Genomic DNA, 17,068 nt, shown 5'->3' on the forward strand with positions numbered 1-17,068 from the left:
TTAATGAGTTTTAACTTGTCAGGTTACATGTCTGTTTGAATTTGAAGATAAGGTCAAGTTCTATTCAGCATTAATGAAGATATGTGCAGTGGGAGCACATATAGGGGAAAACAGTTGGTATTGAGAAGCTAATAACCACTGTATATATTGGGTGAGAGTGACAACAAGACTAAAACTGGTCCAGTGAACTGAATGTTTTTTAGAGTGCAGCAGGTTAGGTGGTTCCTGGAACACGTCCAATGTTTCAGTTTAACCTTAGGACTGCTCAAGATGCAAACCAAGGGTAAGTGTGTGATAGGAGACTTAACTTCACTAATGTGCACTACTAGTGCACACTATAGCAGCTTTCTGAATGATGGGCTTTTCCTACACCAGAATTAAAATTCTATGGGTTTTTGTAAAGTAGGTAAAATAGATTGTTGAGGACAATATGTTATGTTAAGTTAGGGTTTCTCATTTTTGTCTGGGGTGGAATGCCGGGGAGAGGTTTAGATTATAAATGATTAGCCTAAACAACTATTGATGTAACTGTCTGTAACTGAACAATGAACTGTTTTCACTCACTATCTTCTCACACTGTTTTGCTTACACTCTGCCAGCCAATTTTTACAGTTCATAAGATGTCAATAGAAATGCTAAAGCAGCAGTGGTGGCCTTAGGCAGTCCAACAACATGGCATAAAAATAGATTCATGTTAGGAAGTGACATACTGTCATAACCAGTTAGTGCATCAATTGTCTAGTTTTAGTATTATTATTTAAATTAGAAAGGTGGTAAAAAAAGGCTATGTAAAAACTTTCCTTATGTTTTATAATTGTCTTGGATTAAGAAAAATTCCAGATTTAAAATACTTCAATCAACTTAAATCTTTTTAGCCAAAACATGGAGCTGATCCAGGCCAATTTAATAATCTCTTATTAACAGCCTTAAATTTCAGCATTATCATTAAGTATTTTTCTTGAAAGACAATTTTGTAAGATGTAATGTGAACACTGAATGAATTTCTACTTGTTGAGTGTAAATCTAAGTACTGTTGGAATTTAAATTATCTTACTAGTAAAATGGGTTTACTTGAAAGCAGAATTTCTGTGCAATATGCCATATTTTCAGATGGAGGTGAACAGTAAAGCTGAAGCATGGAACACATTAAATATTTTAAATTAACCTTGATTTGGCTGTTCGTGTTGTTTATTATAAATTTCTTATTGTTAGCAGTAAATACACATAAAGAATGAGTCACAGGGTTTGATATATTACAATATTTTCAGAGCAGAGGGAATGACTAGTTAGCACAAATACTTCCTGGATTCCTGACTGAGGAGAAACTTAATACTGCGCTGACTTAGAGCTGTGCACATGCCTGTTTCGAAAACGGAGGACAAAGTGCAAAGCTATTGCAATCAGTATTAGTCACTTAAATTTTTGGAAGTGCTTAGAAAAATGCTTTGGGATTTGGCATGATAATGTTTTATAATTTTGGCCAGGAATAGTAAATGAAATTACTAAGAATTTCTTTGCTGCTCTTGAAAAGAACAGCATCAGCTCTTCTTACAGAAGAGATTGTTTTCCTTTCCTCAAGAGGCTAAAATAAAACATTGGCGACCTAGGTTGCTCCTTCTAAGCATGGTTTTGGACTTAAAAACAGTGCTTATAAATCTTTTCTGCTCACAATGGCTAGACACAGTTGGAAGTGTCCATTTTGTGACAGTTTATAACTGTGTAAAATTTCAACCTTTGCTCTGGTTTTCTGGGAATGCAAGTAGAATGGATGGTAGGCCAAGACCAAATGTCAGTTACAGGACACTTGGTAATGACTTCTGATTTTTTTTATAGCTCTGTGCTACTGTGACAAAACAGGGCAGTGGACCATCAGCGTTAGTCTGTTTCAAAACTCTTACCTGAGCTCCTGCAGATTTGCTTTGGCTTCAGTCGTTTTTGCACTCTGCTCAAATTACCAGTTGCCAGCTACCAATCTGGTGCTGTAAAATGGATTGACCAGTAAACAGCTTTTACAACTGTGCAACCTTTTTTTGGTATGAAAATCCGGGTGAGTCTTTGTATCTGATGTGTATAGGAGCATGATACAGACAGCCAAAGTGTTCAGAGAAGTCTCGTACTCTGCCTTGCTACAAATTAAATTGCTCAGGTTTTTTTCAAAGCATTTCCCAAAATATATGGTTTTTCATGGTCATTTTTGGAGAGGCATAAATAACAGATATTTTCTTCTATTTTCAGCTTCTTTGTAATACTGGCCATGCTGAAGAAAAATTAGGTTTTACCTATGACAGCATCATAATATGGTAAGTAGTAAAGAGCACTAGAGCAATGCTAGGGAGCTTCAGTTGTTTTGGTGCAATTAAATAAACTTCATTTGTACTTTTGAACTAGTATTTTGTATTTATAATATGTTTGAAACTTCATAATGCAAGTATATAACCTGCAAATATTTTAATGAGTAAAATCAGAAATATATTATTTACTTTTGGGCAGAGACAAACCCTCCAAGTTAGAAGTGTAGATTTCTTCCTTATATCCCTCAGAGATGTAAAAGTACCTCTAAATATTTCAGTACTTGTTGAAAGAACTTCTAATAAAAATATACATTACAAAATATAGAACATACTCTTGATACAGAATCAATGTTTAAAGATCAGTATTTTATGTTGTTTTGGTATGTGTATGTAGCACTGTTGCTATGTCCATGTAGCACTGCCTTCCCTGCTGATATGCCCTGTATATATATTTTAAGTGGAATTTCTGTCTGTTTTGTGGCCATTTATGACTGTCGAATGTACATGCTTATTTCCACACAGAAATTTGTAAATTTGTCTTAAAGACCAGCACTGGTTTCAAAAGCAAATAAGATCTAATATTTAATGCATTTCTTTATTTTTTCAATTTAGATCTCACGTAAGGAAAAAAAAGCTTAGGAAAGCTAATTGCTCTTTGAGCAAAATGTTGGGAAATCTTATGTAATTGTTTTCTTAGCTAAAACTGATCTTATCTTTTTGACTAGCTGTATGTTTTCATTGTATACTTGAAGATAGTGGCACATCTCTATTTGGTAGCTTTTTCTTTGGAGTGTTAAATGTCATTGTAGTCTTGTCCTTTGTAATTTTTTTTACTGTGCCTGTTTTTTAACTGGTCTGCAGCTTCCTTGTGAGGGAAAGAGGAGGAACAGGCATGATCTCTTCTTTCCATTGGCCCAGTGACAGGACCCAAGGGAATGGCCTGAAGTTGTGTCAGGAGAGGTTTGCATTGGATATTAGGAAAAGATTCTTTACCCAGAGGATGGTTGGGAAGTGGAACAGGCTCCCCAAGGGCAGTAGTGACATGCCCAAGCTTGACAGAGTTCAAGAAGTGTTTGGATAACATTCTCAGGCACATGGTGTGATCCTTGGGATTGTCCTGTGCAAGTCCAGGAGTTGGGCTCAAAGATCCTTGGTATCAAGAGTGCACCTGGTATATACCTGGTACCAACGCAGGCTGGGGCTTGAACTGATTGAGGGCAGTACTGCTCAGGACTTGGGAGTGCTCCTGGACGAGAGGCTGGACATGAGTCAGCAGTCCCATATCCCGTCTTGGAAGTCCACTTGTGTCTTGGGCTGCATTCAAAGTAATGTGGGCAGCATATTCATGTTATAGAAAAGATGGTCTTGAAACAATTCCCTACTTGGTGCTGAAAGTAATAATCAGTTCATCTTTATTGCAAATGATACAGCAGCCTTTCTACATTGTCTAGGTGTCACCTGGGAGTAGACTTCTGTTACAGTGACTTACCCAGGCCAGGTATTCACCAAAAGATGCTGAAGATTTTTTGCCTTGGAGTAGCTGATTGCCGTGTACAACAACTCTAGGATAAGGACAAAAAAAAAAAAAGTCCTTTGTAGAAGTAGAAGTTCAGTCTCACTGGCTGAAGTATTTACATTCTTAGATGTCCAGTGAAAAGTCCTACTAGTAGATGTCATTGGGAGGTTGAGGATTCTACCCCATCCTGCATGTCATTGAGAAGAGAGGCAAATCTCTTAAGGGCCTTCAAAAAGACAGTGTGCTACTTTGTGCTTGCTAGCTCCATTTCTAAAGTTCTTCTGTATATAATTTCTTCTTACCTACTTTATTCTACCTCTTAATTTTCTTGGACTAATATTGTGCTCAGCTGTTTTGTCAAATAAAGTTGTGTACAGGTTTTCATTCTATGTCATTCCACGGATGTACAAGCTGTTACTTGGGGGGAAAAATTCATTTGTGGCTTTTCAAAATTAATATATTGTGTGCTGGCCAGGATGAGGACTTGCCTTCTGGTTGCACCTGAGAAGACAAAGTCAGAAAATGAGTTCAGAACATTTATTTTTTGAAATCATACTTTTTTCATCTTAAGTGAGTGAATAATAGCTACATGTCACATGGTGGTCTACCTGCTGCTTAATAGTTGTTTATCCCTCTTGTTTTCTTCATTGTAGTCTGAGGTTAGCTTTACTAAATGAAGCAAAAGAGGTGCGAGCAGCAGGATTGCGAGCCCTCCGCTATCTTATTCGGGACTCCAGTATTCTCCAGAAGGTGCTAAAGTTGAAAGTGGATTATTTGATAGCCAGGTAATTTTCCTCTTTCTTCTTTTTGTGAATTGTAAAGTTCTAAATCACTTGCATTTTCATGGTTGAGACAGGAGAGAAGTGTTTTCATATTCTCTAACATTCTTGATAAGTAGTTTTATAAAATGCATTTTTCTTTTTCTTCAGCAGAATATTTCATCACACTAGCTACTCCAAATAGAATGCTTTCCTAATATATGATATATTACAAGTAATCCAAAGAATTTATTTTAATTGTGAATACCATTGACTATAAATTAGTAAGGTTGAAAGATTAAAAAATTTTCATGTCTTAAGTTTTTGTGTGGGAGTTGTTTGATTCTTTGTATTATCACAGTGCTGTGGAGCCTCCACTACAAAGTCAGAGCTAAAAAGTAGTTGATGTCCAAGAATTTGTAGTCTAAATATAATCAATGACACAACAGAAGAATACTGAAAGGAAAACCAGCAGTGAGATAATATAAACAGCATGATGAATAAATGTAAATAACAGCATTTATAGTGCTTCTAATGAATTTTTTATTTAATATGCTGATGCAGATTTGTGTGTGAATTTTGGTTTATAACTATACACATGCAGTTTTAGTGTGCTGTTTAATTTTTTTGGAGCAAAAGGTCTTTTCTGATCTGAGAACACTCAAAAGTGTGTTGATGTGAAACATTACAAACATTTGGTGTGGTCTCATTTGCAAATCACAAATGCAGCTGGCTTGGAAAATAATTGCTCCAGTATTATGCTCTGCCTTTTTATATTTGAGAACATTCTACTGATTTAATTGTAATGAGAATATCTGAGAAAATATAAACCAAAGCTAACTGAAAAGTGTTTAAAAACCATAAGTCAGTTATTTTTCTTTTGTGCTGATTCACATAAATATTAACGTGAGTTGTTAACAGTTAAGGTGAAAGTTACTGTTGTTATAAACAAAATGTGTTTTTTAACTTATTTTAGGTGCATTGACATACAGCAGAGTAATGAAGTAGAAAGAACACAAGCACTTCGATTAGTCAGAAAGGTAAAATCTCCTATGTATGGTTGTATCTGCAGTGCCAGTCAATTATGCTGACTCCTGGTTTCTCCCTCAACAGTGCTTTTTCAGTCTTTAATACCTTGCTTTATCTTAAACATGTATTATAGCTGATAATTTAAAAGAAAAATGTAGTGAAGAGAGTTGCTTCAATTTTACATTTTTAACGCTTAGAATCTCAAGTGCGCTAGAAGAATCTTGCTTATTGGGCAAGGTTTGGGAAGCACAAGGCATAAACAAGGGCATAAAAATAACATCAAGTTTCAATATTGAAATTACGATGACTTCATTGTTTAGTTTGTTTAAGCACCTGTGAGTGAGAGATTGGGAGATTTTGTGCTATGTGAGAAATGAGACAAGTTGTCACTGATGTAATCGTTCAAGGAATGCTTATACACTTGCTGCTTTATTTGTGGCAATTGATGCTATCCATGGAGGATTTTGTCTCAGATACTCAATAAAACATGGTTAGTCTGTGATGGTTACTGTATTATGTACCCATGGATGTGAGATTTAAGATTATAGTAGTTGCATTTTCAAATTCATCCTAGAGAAATTGCCATATAGAGGTACCAAATCTATTCATGAAACATAATAATACCCTGCCTTTGTGCTGGACTTCATTGTTCTTTATTGTTCTCTTATTCTTATAAAAACTACCAAAGACTGAAGTAAAATTTGGAGTAGTTGAATGGTTCCCCAGGAGCACTGTCCGTGTTAAATCTCATTTTGTATTTTAAATCTATCTAAATACGTTTTCTATCTTACAGGAGATAAAATGTGCTCCATTAACAATTGTGCCAAAAAAAGAGAGTTATTAAACACGGCTACCTCCAAATCCAAATAAGAAAAAAACAAACAGAAAAGCCCCACTATAAAGGACAGATCCCTGACTTGTAAAAGTTCTTTGCAAATCTACTTTGAAATAAGAGCTCCAGTGTAGACTTAATAATGTAAATCAGAAGATGGAAACACATCCATAATTGGTTTTATTTGTGTCAGATATTTGTCCTCATTATTTTGGGTATTTCCTACTTCAGGAAAATATTCTGTCTTGCTTGAAAGAAGAGACGGCAAGAGAAACAAATTGATTAGTTTGATCTGAAAAAATTATTCCAGAAAAAAAAAAAGAAAAAACTTTTCAGTTAAATTCCCTGCTTCAGTTAGTCAAAAAACTTAATTAAAAGCAAGGGAGAACTCTCTCCTGCTATCCACCATGGCGACATAGTCCAGGAGACAAAAGATGAAACTCCTATCTCTGTGTTTTGAAAACAACCAGACATTCCACCTCTTCTGCTTCCACCCTTTCATGCTCAAATCCAGCCTCAAAGGTACAAAACTTGTAAAAACAGACATCACAAAATCACCCCAGGACATTCCACCTCTTATCCCCATATTGTCAACTGAGTAACAAAACTAATACATATTCTAACTCTGCACACACATACCTTATGCATACACATATATATTACCATATACAGCTATGTAGAGACAATTGCAGTAACACGCAGCAAACAATGACACTTGTATATGGCTCTCACCCAACCAGCATATCTCCCTGAGGTACACATCATGTTGTTCTCTCTTTCTGCATTATCTAGCATGTGCAACCTGGTCCCTGAGCAAAGACAATCCCAGGAATGGGTTTGTCTGTACTCAAGGCAGAATTGACCCAAAATGTCTTCCCTAACAAACCTCTGACATGCACCATTGGGACTTTGGGGCTGTATGCTGGGGCTCAGATTGGGCAGGGCCTGCTCGGTTGGTAGAGCCTCGGATATTAACTAACCACGTGGCCTTTGCTAAATGCTGCTTCCAGTTTTTGAAAGATTCCCCATCCAGTGCTTTCAAGGTGGTTTTTAAGCAGGCCATTGTACCTCTCCACTTTACCTGCAGCTGGTGCATGGTAGGGGATATGGTACACCCACTCAATGCCATGTTCCCTAGCCCAGGTATTCATGTGGCTCTTGAAATGAGTCCCATTGTCTGACTCAATTCTCTCAGGGGTACCATGCCTCCAGAGGACTTGCTTTTCCAGGCCCAGGATGGTGTTCCGAGCAGTGGTGTGGGGCACAGGGTAGGTCTTTAACTATCCGGTGGTGGCTTCTACCATGGTCAGCACGTAGCGCTTGCCCTGGCGGGTCTGAGGCAGTGTGATATAGTCAATCTGCCAGGCCTCTCCATACTTATATTTGGACCATCTCCCCTCATACCAGAGGGGCTTCACCCGCTTGGCCTGTTTGATGGCAGCGCACATGTCACAGTCATGAATAACCTGAGAGATGCTGTCCATGGTTAGATCCACCCCTCGGTCTCGTGCCCACTTATAGGTGGCGTCTCTGCCCTGATGGGCTGAGGCATCGTGGGCCCATCGAGCCAGGAACAGTTCTCCCTTATGTTCCCAATTTAAGTCTATCTTTGAGACCTCTATCTGTGCAGCCTGATCCACCTGCTCATTGTGCCAGTGTTCATTAACCTGACTCTTGGGAACATGGGCACCCACATGACGGACTTTCACGGGGAGCTTCTCTACCCGAGTGGCAATGTCTTTCCACTCATCAGCAGCCCAGATTGGTTTTCCTCTCCATTGCCAGTCAGCCTTTTTCCACCTTTCCAGCCAACCCCACAGAGCATTGGCTACCATCCACGAATCAGTGGAATCAGTGTAAAGGTAGAGCTTTGGCCATTTCTCTCTCTCAGCAATGTCCAAGGCTAGTTGAACAGCTTTGAGTTCAACAAGTTGACTCGATCCACCTTCTCCTTCGGTAGCTTGTGCAACCTGTCGTGTGGGGCTCCATACGGCAGCTTTCCACTTCCGGTTCATCCCCACAATGCGGCAGGAACCGTCGGTGAAAAGGGCGTAGCGTGTTTCATCTGCTGGTAGCTGGTTGTACGGTGGAACTTCTTCAGCCCGGGTCACTTGCTTCTGCTCCTCTTCATCAGCGAGACCAAAATCTTCACCTTCTGGCCAGTTCGTAATTATCTCCAAAATCCCAGGGCATGCTGCATGATAAGAGCAATCTACTTGCTCCGTGTGGCATTGGTGTCATGGTGGCTGGAGGGAACCTTTGTTTTGAGCATCCACCCCAGCACTGGTAGGATGTCAAGGAGGAGTTGTGCTTCCACACCAATCACCCCCAAAGTGGCGTGGACTCCTTCATAAAATTTCTTTCTGCTAAAATTTATTTTTCTCTTGGAGTATAGTTGGCTTTGGACTGTCTGTAGCTCCAACTCCAAAATCCTAATCATCAGCCTCGAGTCTCACCAGGCACCTTCTGCCAAAGGCTCCAGGACAGACCATGGTTTCCAGCTGCAGAGTAGAGCGCATTCTTTACCTCTGGTCCCATCCTGACTGGGCCAAGGGCTGCTGAATGAGCGATCTCCTGTTTGATCTGGGTGAAGGCTTGCTGTTGTTCGGGGTCCCAGTGGAAATCATTCTTGCGAGTGACCAGTTAGAGAGGGCTCACAATCTGGCTGTGCTCAGGGATGTGCATTCTCCAAAAGCCTATGGCATCTAGGAAAGCTTGTGTCTCCTTCTTAGGGGTCGGTGAAGACATTGCTGTAATCTTGTTGATGACATTGGTAGGAATCTTACACTGTCATCTTGCCACTTTATTCCCAAGAACTGGATCTCATGAGCTAGTCTCTTAACTTGGCTCTTCTTGATGGCAAAATCAGCTTCCAGGAGAATCTGGATGTTTTTCTCTCCTTTCTCAAACACTTCCGCTGCTGTGTTTCCCCATACGATGATATCATCAATATATTGTAGATGTTCCGGAGCCTCACCCTTCTCCAGTGCAGCCTGGATCAGTCCGTGGCAGATGGTGGGGCTGTGCTTCCACCCCTGGGGCAGTCGGTTCCAGGTGTACTGCACGCCCCTCCAGGTGAAAGCAAACTGAGGCCTGCACTCTGCTGCCAAAGGAATGGAGAAGAATGCATTTGCAATGTCAATGGTGGCATACCACCTTGCTGCCTTGGACTCCAGCTCGTACTGGAGTTCCAGCATGTCCGGCACGGCAGCGCTCAGCGGTGGAGTCGCTTCATTCAATGCCTGATAGTCCACAGTCAGTCTCCATTCTCCATCAGATTTCTGCACAGGCCACATGGGACTGTTGAAGGGTGAGTGGCTCTTGGCTCTCCAGCTCATGGATCATCTTGTGGATGGGGATCACAGCATCTCAATTTGTCTGGCACTGCCAGCGGTGTACTGTCATGGTGGCAATTGGTACCTGTTGCTCTTCACCCTTCAGAAGTCCTACTCTAGATGGGTTGTCTGACAGTCCAGGCAAGACGTTCAATTGCTTGATGCCCTCTGTCTCTACAGCCACTATCCCAAATTAGTCTCTTAGTCCCATAGACTTTGGAGAAAGTCTATGCCCAAAATGTCTGAGGCCTGTGGGCCAGCCACAATAGTGTGTTTCTTCCTTCCATTTCGTTAGGCTCACCTCAGCTTCCACCAAAGTAAAATCCTGTGATCCCCCTGTCACGCAGCGACAGAAACAGATTCTGCCCTCACATATCTCAATGGGATTAATGTGCACTGCAAACCAGTGTATATGTACCAAAACTTAGCATGGACTTCAAAGTCTGTGACTGCTTTTGAAACTGAAGTGCCTTTGTAATAAATGGTTTTATACTATTAGCTACTATTAGCTGCTTGCTCATTTAAGAAAATAATCCGACAAAGTTGGTGTCTATAACATTGCAGAGTTAACCCCACATTTAGTGCCACATGTTTGGTACTACCTGCTTTAATTCACTCTGAAATCTTTATGATCCAAAGAGAAGGGGGAGATGTTGGAGTCAGTGAGCCGGGAATCTGTCTGAGTTCTTCAAGGAGAAATCAGTGCAGGGATCGAATGGATTGAAGTATATTAAGCCATTCACACTTAAAGTAGAGGTGTAAGTTTAAGTTTTAAGGTAAGTAAATGAGTCACTAAGTAAGTTTTAGAATGAGCTTAAATGCTTCTAGTGAGTAAAAGGTCTTAGATGCCAGAGTAGAAGTACAAGTTCTAGTAAAGGCTGAAAAGCATAGTCTCAGATACTAGTACTTTCTGTGGAGGCTCCAGAAACATAGTTTTAGACATAATAGAACTATAGTAAGAATATTGCTTACACTTTTCAGATAGAGCAACATAGGTTATATGTGTAGTTTATATGTAACCTGGCATGCTAAGAAGCTAAAATGTTAATAGGTTAAGAAGTGGTGGTCCAAGTTTGTGTCTTAGCTTGTTAGGAAGTTTCTATGTAAGAGTATTGCATTGGGGAGAGCTGGTGCTTTTGCCATCGGATTTTGCTTTGCTTTACTCACTGCCATCACGAACACCCAAGAAGATAGAAACTTCAATAAGATCAGCTTCCTAAGACCTTGACAAGAGCAGCTTCCACTTCTGTTTGGGACTCTATACCAAAACTTAGCATGGACTTTAATGTCTGTGACTTGACTTTTGAAACTGACGTGCCTTTGTAATAAACAGCTTTATAGCAACTATTAGCTGCTTGCTTATTTAAGAAAATAACCCGACAAAGAGCATCAGAGAGTTAACCCCATAGACCAAAGCCTCATATTTTTGTGGTTCAGATGTGCCAGGCCAACGAATCCACAGTGAGTCCAAAACCATGATTTTCCCTAGCGTCTACCTGGCTAGAGGCAGGGCCTCTCTAAGCGTGGTTATCCTTCTTTCCCTGGGCATATATCTTGAAGGTTCCTTCAAGGGGATTGGACATGTCATCATCATATCTGGCGTTTTGGCTGTGGGCAACTGGAGATGCTTCCTTCTTGGTGGAATTCCCTCTCTGAGTTTTGCCTTCCTTAGTTCACACATCCATTGTGCCAGAGAAGCAGTAGATTTTCCATCCCATCTCCTCAAATTTTCTCTGCAATCACGCAGGAAGAAGCACAGCTCAGCTCCTTATCTGGGGAACGCCTGTGTTGAGTACCAGAACCTCTTATCTGTACAGCTATGATTTGGAGAAGGTCTTTTTTACTCCCTGAGTTTTTTGTGATTCTCCTGTATCCTGTCTTCTGATTTCTGTAGACATCAGCTGCTATTCTGGCATGTGTTGGGCCATGCACAGCATCTGCATATGCTCAGAGCTTCTTCTCCATATCAAGCATGGTCTCCTCCCTGTCATCCCGCTTCACTATTGCTAAAGCAGAAGTGTATTCTTGTGGTCCAAATCATACAAGTTTTTGCCACATCACAGATGTACATGGTACCAAGTCTGGATTCTTATTTGCTAGGTCATCTGAAAAGACAGTCTCTGCCACTGCCATTTCTCTCAAGCGTTTTATTGCTTGTTCTGTGGTCTTCCACTGGGTTTGCTGCATATAGAGATCGTCTGCCTGTGTGCCACACTTCCCAAGACCCATGCCTAGAGACTCTGAGGATTAGCCCCCCTCATCATTCCTTGGTTGATAATGGAGTCATATGACAAGGATCCCAGATGCCTCATGTCAGTACCGTCAGAATTGTAGCCTCACCTGCAGCATCCCAAAGACGGACTAACCAGCTAATTATAGATTCATCATATAGTTGGGTGTAATCCTTTCTTAGGCCACGAAGGTCTTTCAGGAGTAAGGACTCAATAGTCCTTTCAGGGGAAAGCACTTCCAATCTTGTGTCAGTTGCTTTGACTTCTGATTTTGTAGCAGGAGCTTGCTTTGAGGGTCCTTCCGCTGGATCATCATCGTCCAGAGCCAGTGGGTGTTGCTGGTGTGCTTCCTTCCTGCAGCAAAAGTACCAGTGGCTTAGGCTCACAGTCTGGTTTTAATGCTGGCTTAGGCTCACTGTCTGGTTAGGTACAACCTGAGTAGCTGCAGTGTTGGCTGCAGCCTGAGTGACTGGCATAGCTGCTGATTTATGCCCCTGCCCCCTGGCCTCTCTCTGCTGTCCTACAGTATCTAGCATTGTGCAATAAGCATATGCCAGGGCCCAGCTTACTGCAATGATCTTTTTCTCCTTAGAGTCATCATGGCACTTCTCTTTCAGGTATTTCCCCACCTTAGCTGGGTTCTGAATTTGTTCACATGGGAAATCTGTGACTGTAGGGTCAGAAAATTCCTTCAGGATTTGGCCCATTCACTCCCATTCTCCACATCACTCAGGAGTTTCCACGCCTGGGTCTACTCCTGTGTCAGGGGTCTCATCAGCCCCTTTAGAAATCTCAGCCCTCATTCTAGAGAAACGGAAGATATTGTAGAGGAAGCTTACCAGATTAAATAGCAGGAAGGTGGTCTCTTTAACATTCAGGGGAAACTGAATATTCTCCAAAAGTGATGTAACAGATTCAAAGGAGAAGGAAAGGAAAGGCTGAAAAGCCTCATCCCCTGCTCCTCCTCTAACAAACTGTATGCATAACCGTAACCACAAACCATACATACCTGGAACAGACTCCAATACCTTTATAAACTCTGTATAAATCATTATTACCAGGCCCAGCACAATAGCTATTCTGATCCGTGCCGCTCTACTATAAAAACTTCATGTTAGGGACAATAATGGAGCTAGTTCTGGATAAGAAAAAAATCTAGGGAGCATAAAGGTATTACAGCCTCAAATAGCCTAGAGACCAGAGACACATTGGCCTCCACTCCAAGAGGAATTATGATTTCAAACAATGTGGCTACTAACTGCTTTGTCCTAATAAAGAGTAATTACAACCAAAAACCAATCAATACAGGTTTTTACCACTTTCTTGAACCGCACGTTGGGCACCAGTGAAATGTATTTGTCCTGGTTTAGGGCAAGTTTGGGAGAAGATCTCCAAAGGGTCCTCCCTCCCCAATGAAACAAACCTAAGTAAACCCTCCCCCAACCAGTTCAGGAAAAGATTTCTTCAGAGAGAAGTGGGAAAAACCTGTTTATTCAACAGGCAAAATACAAAAGAATGAGCATTACTGAACAACAGAATCTCTTGCAACTCTGAAGAGGTGACAAATTCACCTCTGAATTTGGTGACTCTCTCCTGTGAGTGGTAGCTCAGCTCAGTTTGTTCTGAGTCCCTCCAGTGCTGGAAAATGCCACTGGCCCAGGCCAGGTCCTGGTCAGCCACAGGTGTGAGCTCCTGGTGCTCCCCTCAGGTCCACAATGCAGAGCAGCTTCAAATAATTCTAGGAAAAAAGGAAAGATCTTTCCAGGGAGCTTCTCTGCTTCAGTTAGTTAAAAACTAACTAAAAACAAAAGAGAGCTCTCTCCTGCTGTCCACCATGGCGACATAATGAAAATGATGAAAATCCTATCTCTGTGTTTAAAAACAACCACATCTGACATTCCACCTCTTCTCCTTCCACCCTTTCCTTCTCAAATCCAGCCTTTGAACTTGTTTCTGGGCTAAACAAACGAATGAGGATACAATTCAACATCACAAAGTCACCCCAGGACACTGGGCCACAGCAGTTAAGCATGGATTGGCGTAAAGCAGTCAGTACTCTCACAAGGAATACTGTGCTTCCTGAATAGCACGTTCTGTATTTTCACATTGTTTTTTTGCTGCCCTGCTCTTGCCCTTTTCCTACCTCTGTCTTCGTCTCTCTCAGTGTCTCAGACTTAGTGATTTGATTCCAGGATTCCTAAAGGATTATATAAAGGTCTAGAAGGGAAGAATGAATGGCAAATGAAATGGAAAAAAGCTAACAGAATTGTTCAGAAGATAATTTACTGTGTAACTGAACTGGGATTTTCCAGTATGATAGAACTATGGTTTTCAGTTTCAAGATTTGGCTCTTTAATCTCATCTTTTGTAGTAAAAATGTCTGAAAATTATATAGATAAAAATTAAAACCTTCTCTTTTCTTTCTTTTCACAGAGAAAAACAATAAAATATAAGATATTAATATTTATTTATGAATTTAGAAAAGGGAATCATAAATTTTGTTTTAAGAATATTAGGTTTAAATGGTGTAGGAAGATTTTAAAAAATCTGATTTTTAAACTTGATGTCCTGTAGTTTTTGATGGCTGAGTGCTCGCTGTCTGCTTTGACTGCTGTTACCTCTGCATTTAGTGGTAAAAGCTTTACAGTTTAGTAATATCTTGAGCCACGAAAAGGATGAAGTTGCTTTGTGAAGTATTTTTCTATCTAGTAGAAGTCAATAAGACATTTTTTAAAAAGTTCAATAGTCCAGGTGTTTTCTTTTTAAAGCGGAAGTCAGGGTTAGATGCAATATGTACCATTTTCTTTCTTCCTGTTTTCTAAAGGAGTGTTAAAAGGCCAAATTCATAGTCTTTATTACTTATTTCATCTCAGCTACTTGTAAGTAGCTTCTTTTATCTGTTCTTGGTCTTTAGAACTGTGTTTTAATACCTAGAGCAGATACAAAGTAAATATAGAAAATTGTTTATTCTTCTGGTGTGTTTAGAGTTGAGTATTGCAAGAAACCTTTCCTTCTCGTGTTTTAAAAACAGGAGACATAAAGATGAACACCTTGTGTCTTCACAGGAAGTACCATGTCAATATCAGTAGCAAACAGGTGGCAGTTTCTAGAGTGGATTGGTGCACCTCTTCTATTGCTTATTCTTGTTTCATCTTGCCAGTGTAAAAGTGAAAGACTGTGTGGGTGGGAGAGAATTTGTTTTTTCCTTAAAGCTTTCTGTTTTGCTTGCATTGTATATAACAAGAAGCTTCTCAAAAACATGTATTTAAAGATAGATTGGTTAAAACTCTTCCAATATTTTGGATATAATGGTTGATCCCCTCTCATTTTAACATTCGGCAAAAAAAGGTAAAAAACGAATCGTCTTTGCACTAATACTTATAACACATTATATATCCACATATATATATCCACTTATATAAAATGGATACAGGACAAAATGTTCTTTGAAGAATTATGAAGATAAGCCTTGTTTTGTTGAAGACAAAAAAGATGATAAGCAAAAGCATGGGAAACAACCCTTAAATTTTAGTTCTTTAATGGATATTGAGGGGTTTTTTTATGTCTCACTTTTATTTATTAGTGGAGAAAAAAAGGTGACACGGCTGAGTGGGTTATAAAAGATTGCACCGTTCCCTTTTTAGGCAGCCAGACAAAAACCTCCTCCTTAATAATACATCTGTTTAGTGATATTCTTGGTCCAGAAGGATATGTGTATTTAATATTCACAAATTGAAAAAGTGTGAACAAGCAGTTGCCCAGCCTTTGTAATCAAAGCCTAACTTTGGTGATAGTGAAGAATTGGTGGTATTAGTTGTTTAGGGGTGGCTTTCCTTAACTTTAATATATCTTGCTCCTTAATCTGGTGTAAATTCTGAGTGTCCCAAACTAACAGCTAAGTTGGTTCCATGGTGCAGAATGTCCTTAATAGAAGATGCATTTGTAGTCTACTCTGTCATTGGATAATATTCTTTGTCAATAAAGATATTATTGGGGAAAAAAAACAGTAACAAACCTATGATGAAGATAGTCTTAATTCTCACTGCAAAAGACATATTTTAAATTCTTTCTTATTAAGGTAAAATATAAAAATCTGAAGCAAGAAGGGAATGGTAAAGTACATTGACAAACAAATTGAAATGGAAAAAATTTCAAGAGCAAAAGAAATTATTGTGAAGATTAGCCAGATGCAACCAAGTACTAGGTGGAATAGTCTGTCTAACTTTATGTGGAAAACAGAATGCTGGTGAATATGGAAGTGTATTTAAATAAATATAAATAAACCAAAGTATTTTTTCTTTTGTTTTTGGCAGATGATCACTGTGAATGCGTCATTGTTCCCCAGTTCTATTACTAATTCTTTGATAGCAGTAGGAAATGATGGTCTTCAAGAAAGAGACAGAATGGTTCGAGCATGTATAGCCATTATCTGTGAACTAGGTAAGATTATTTTCTTAATTAATGTTCAGTTTTGACGTGATTGTCATTCACAATATTTTTTTAATAAGGAATTAGATGTTAAGTGTTCTTTTTAAGTCAGTTTCATGGATTTTAGTCATTAGGATGATATAAACCAAAATTACTAAAAATCTATTTATATGCCCTAGGCAAAGGTTTCAGGTTTTCATCTTTCCTTCAAAACTTGACAGTTTTTGATTTGCCTGAAAAACATTTCTCTACTGCAGTTGGTATTTCTTAAACTAATGGATTTGAAATAGGGAGATTTCCATACACAAGATGCTGTCAAATTTAGAAGAATTAAGAGAACTAAGAAATATTTTCCTTTTTTGAAAATTTTTGGTGGGTACTGCAGTTATCGGGACAGTGGTTTATACTAGCTCCCTCAACTTTGATTTGGCTGCTGATTTTTGAAGTTTTTAAAAATCAATGAGTAGGAAATAACTTCAGCAACTTGTTTTCAAGATTAAAGTTTCTGTTGTAAAGAAATAAGCAAAATGTTTCTCTTGTTTCAGTATAAATATTTTATCTTTGTCGGTTCAGTGATGTTCATGGAGACTCTTTATGGGGAGATCCAAAAACCACTGTGTTGAAACTTGATTGGGAGTTAATTTGGGA

At 39.4% G+C, this 17,068-nt stretch overlaps 1 protein-coding gene across 1 annotated transcript in view; it reads left to right on the forward strand.

Annotated features, from left to right (window-relative positions):
- Positions 1 to 17,068, forward strand: part of RICTOR (RPTOR independent companion of MTOR complex 2) — an 82,415-nt gene that overhangs the window by 23,518 nt on the left and 41,829 nt on the right. The window contains exons 4-7 of the mRNA XM_079330091.1: positions 2,236 to 2,300; positions 4,461 to 4,592; positions 5,542 to 5,605; positions 16,306 to 16,432. Of these exons, the coding sequence (XP_079186217.1) occupies positions 2,236 to 2,300; positions 4,461 to 4,592; positions 5,542 to 5,605; positions 16,306 to 16,432 (388 nt within the window). The remainder of the gene's footprint in view (positions 1 to 2,235; positions 2,301 to 4,460; positions 4,593 to 5,541; positions 5,606 to 16,305; positions 16,433 to 17,068) is intronic.

This window comes from Erithacus rubecula (genome assembly GCF_903797595.1).
Source record: "Erithacus rubecula genome assembly, chromosome: Z".
NCBI classification, from domain to species: Eukaryota; Metazoa; Chordata; class Aves; order Passeriformes; family Muscicapidae; genus Erithacus; species Erithacus rubecula.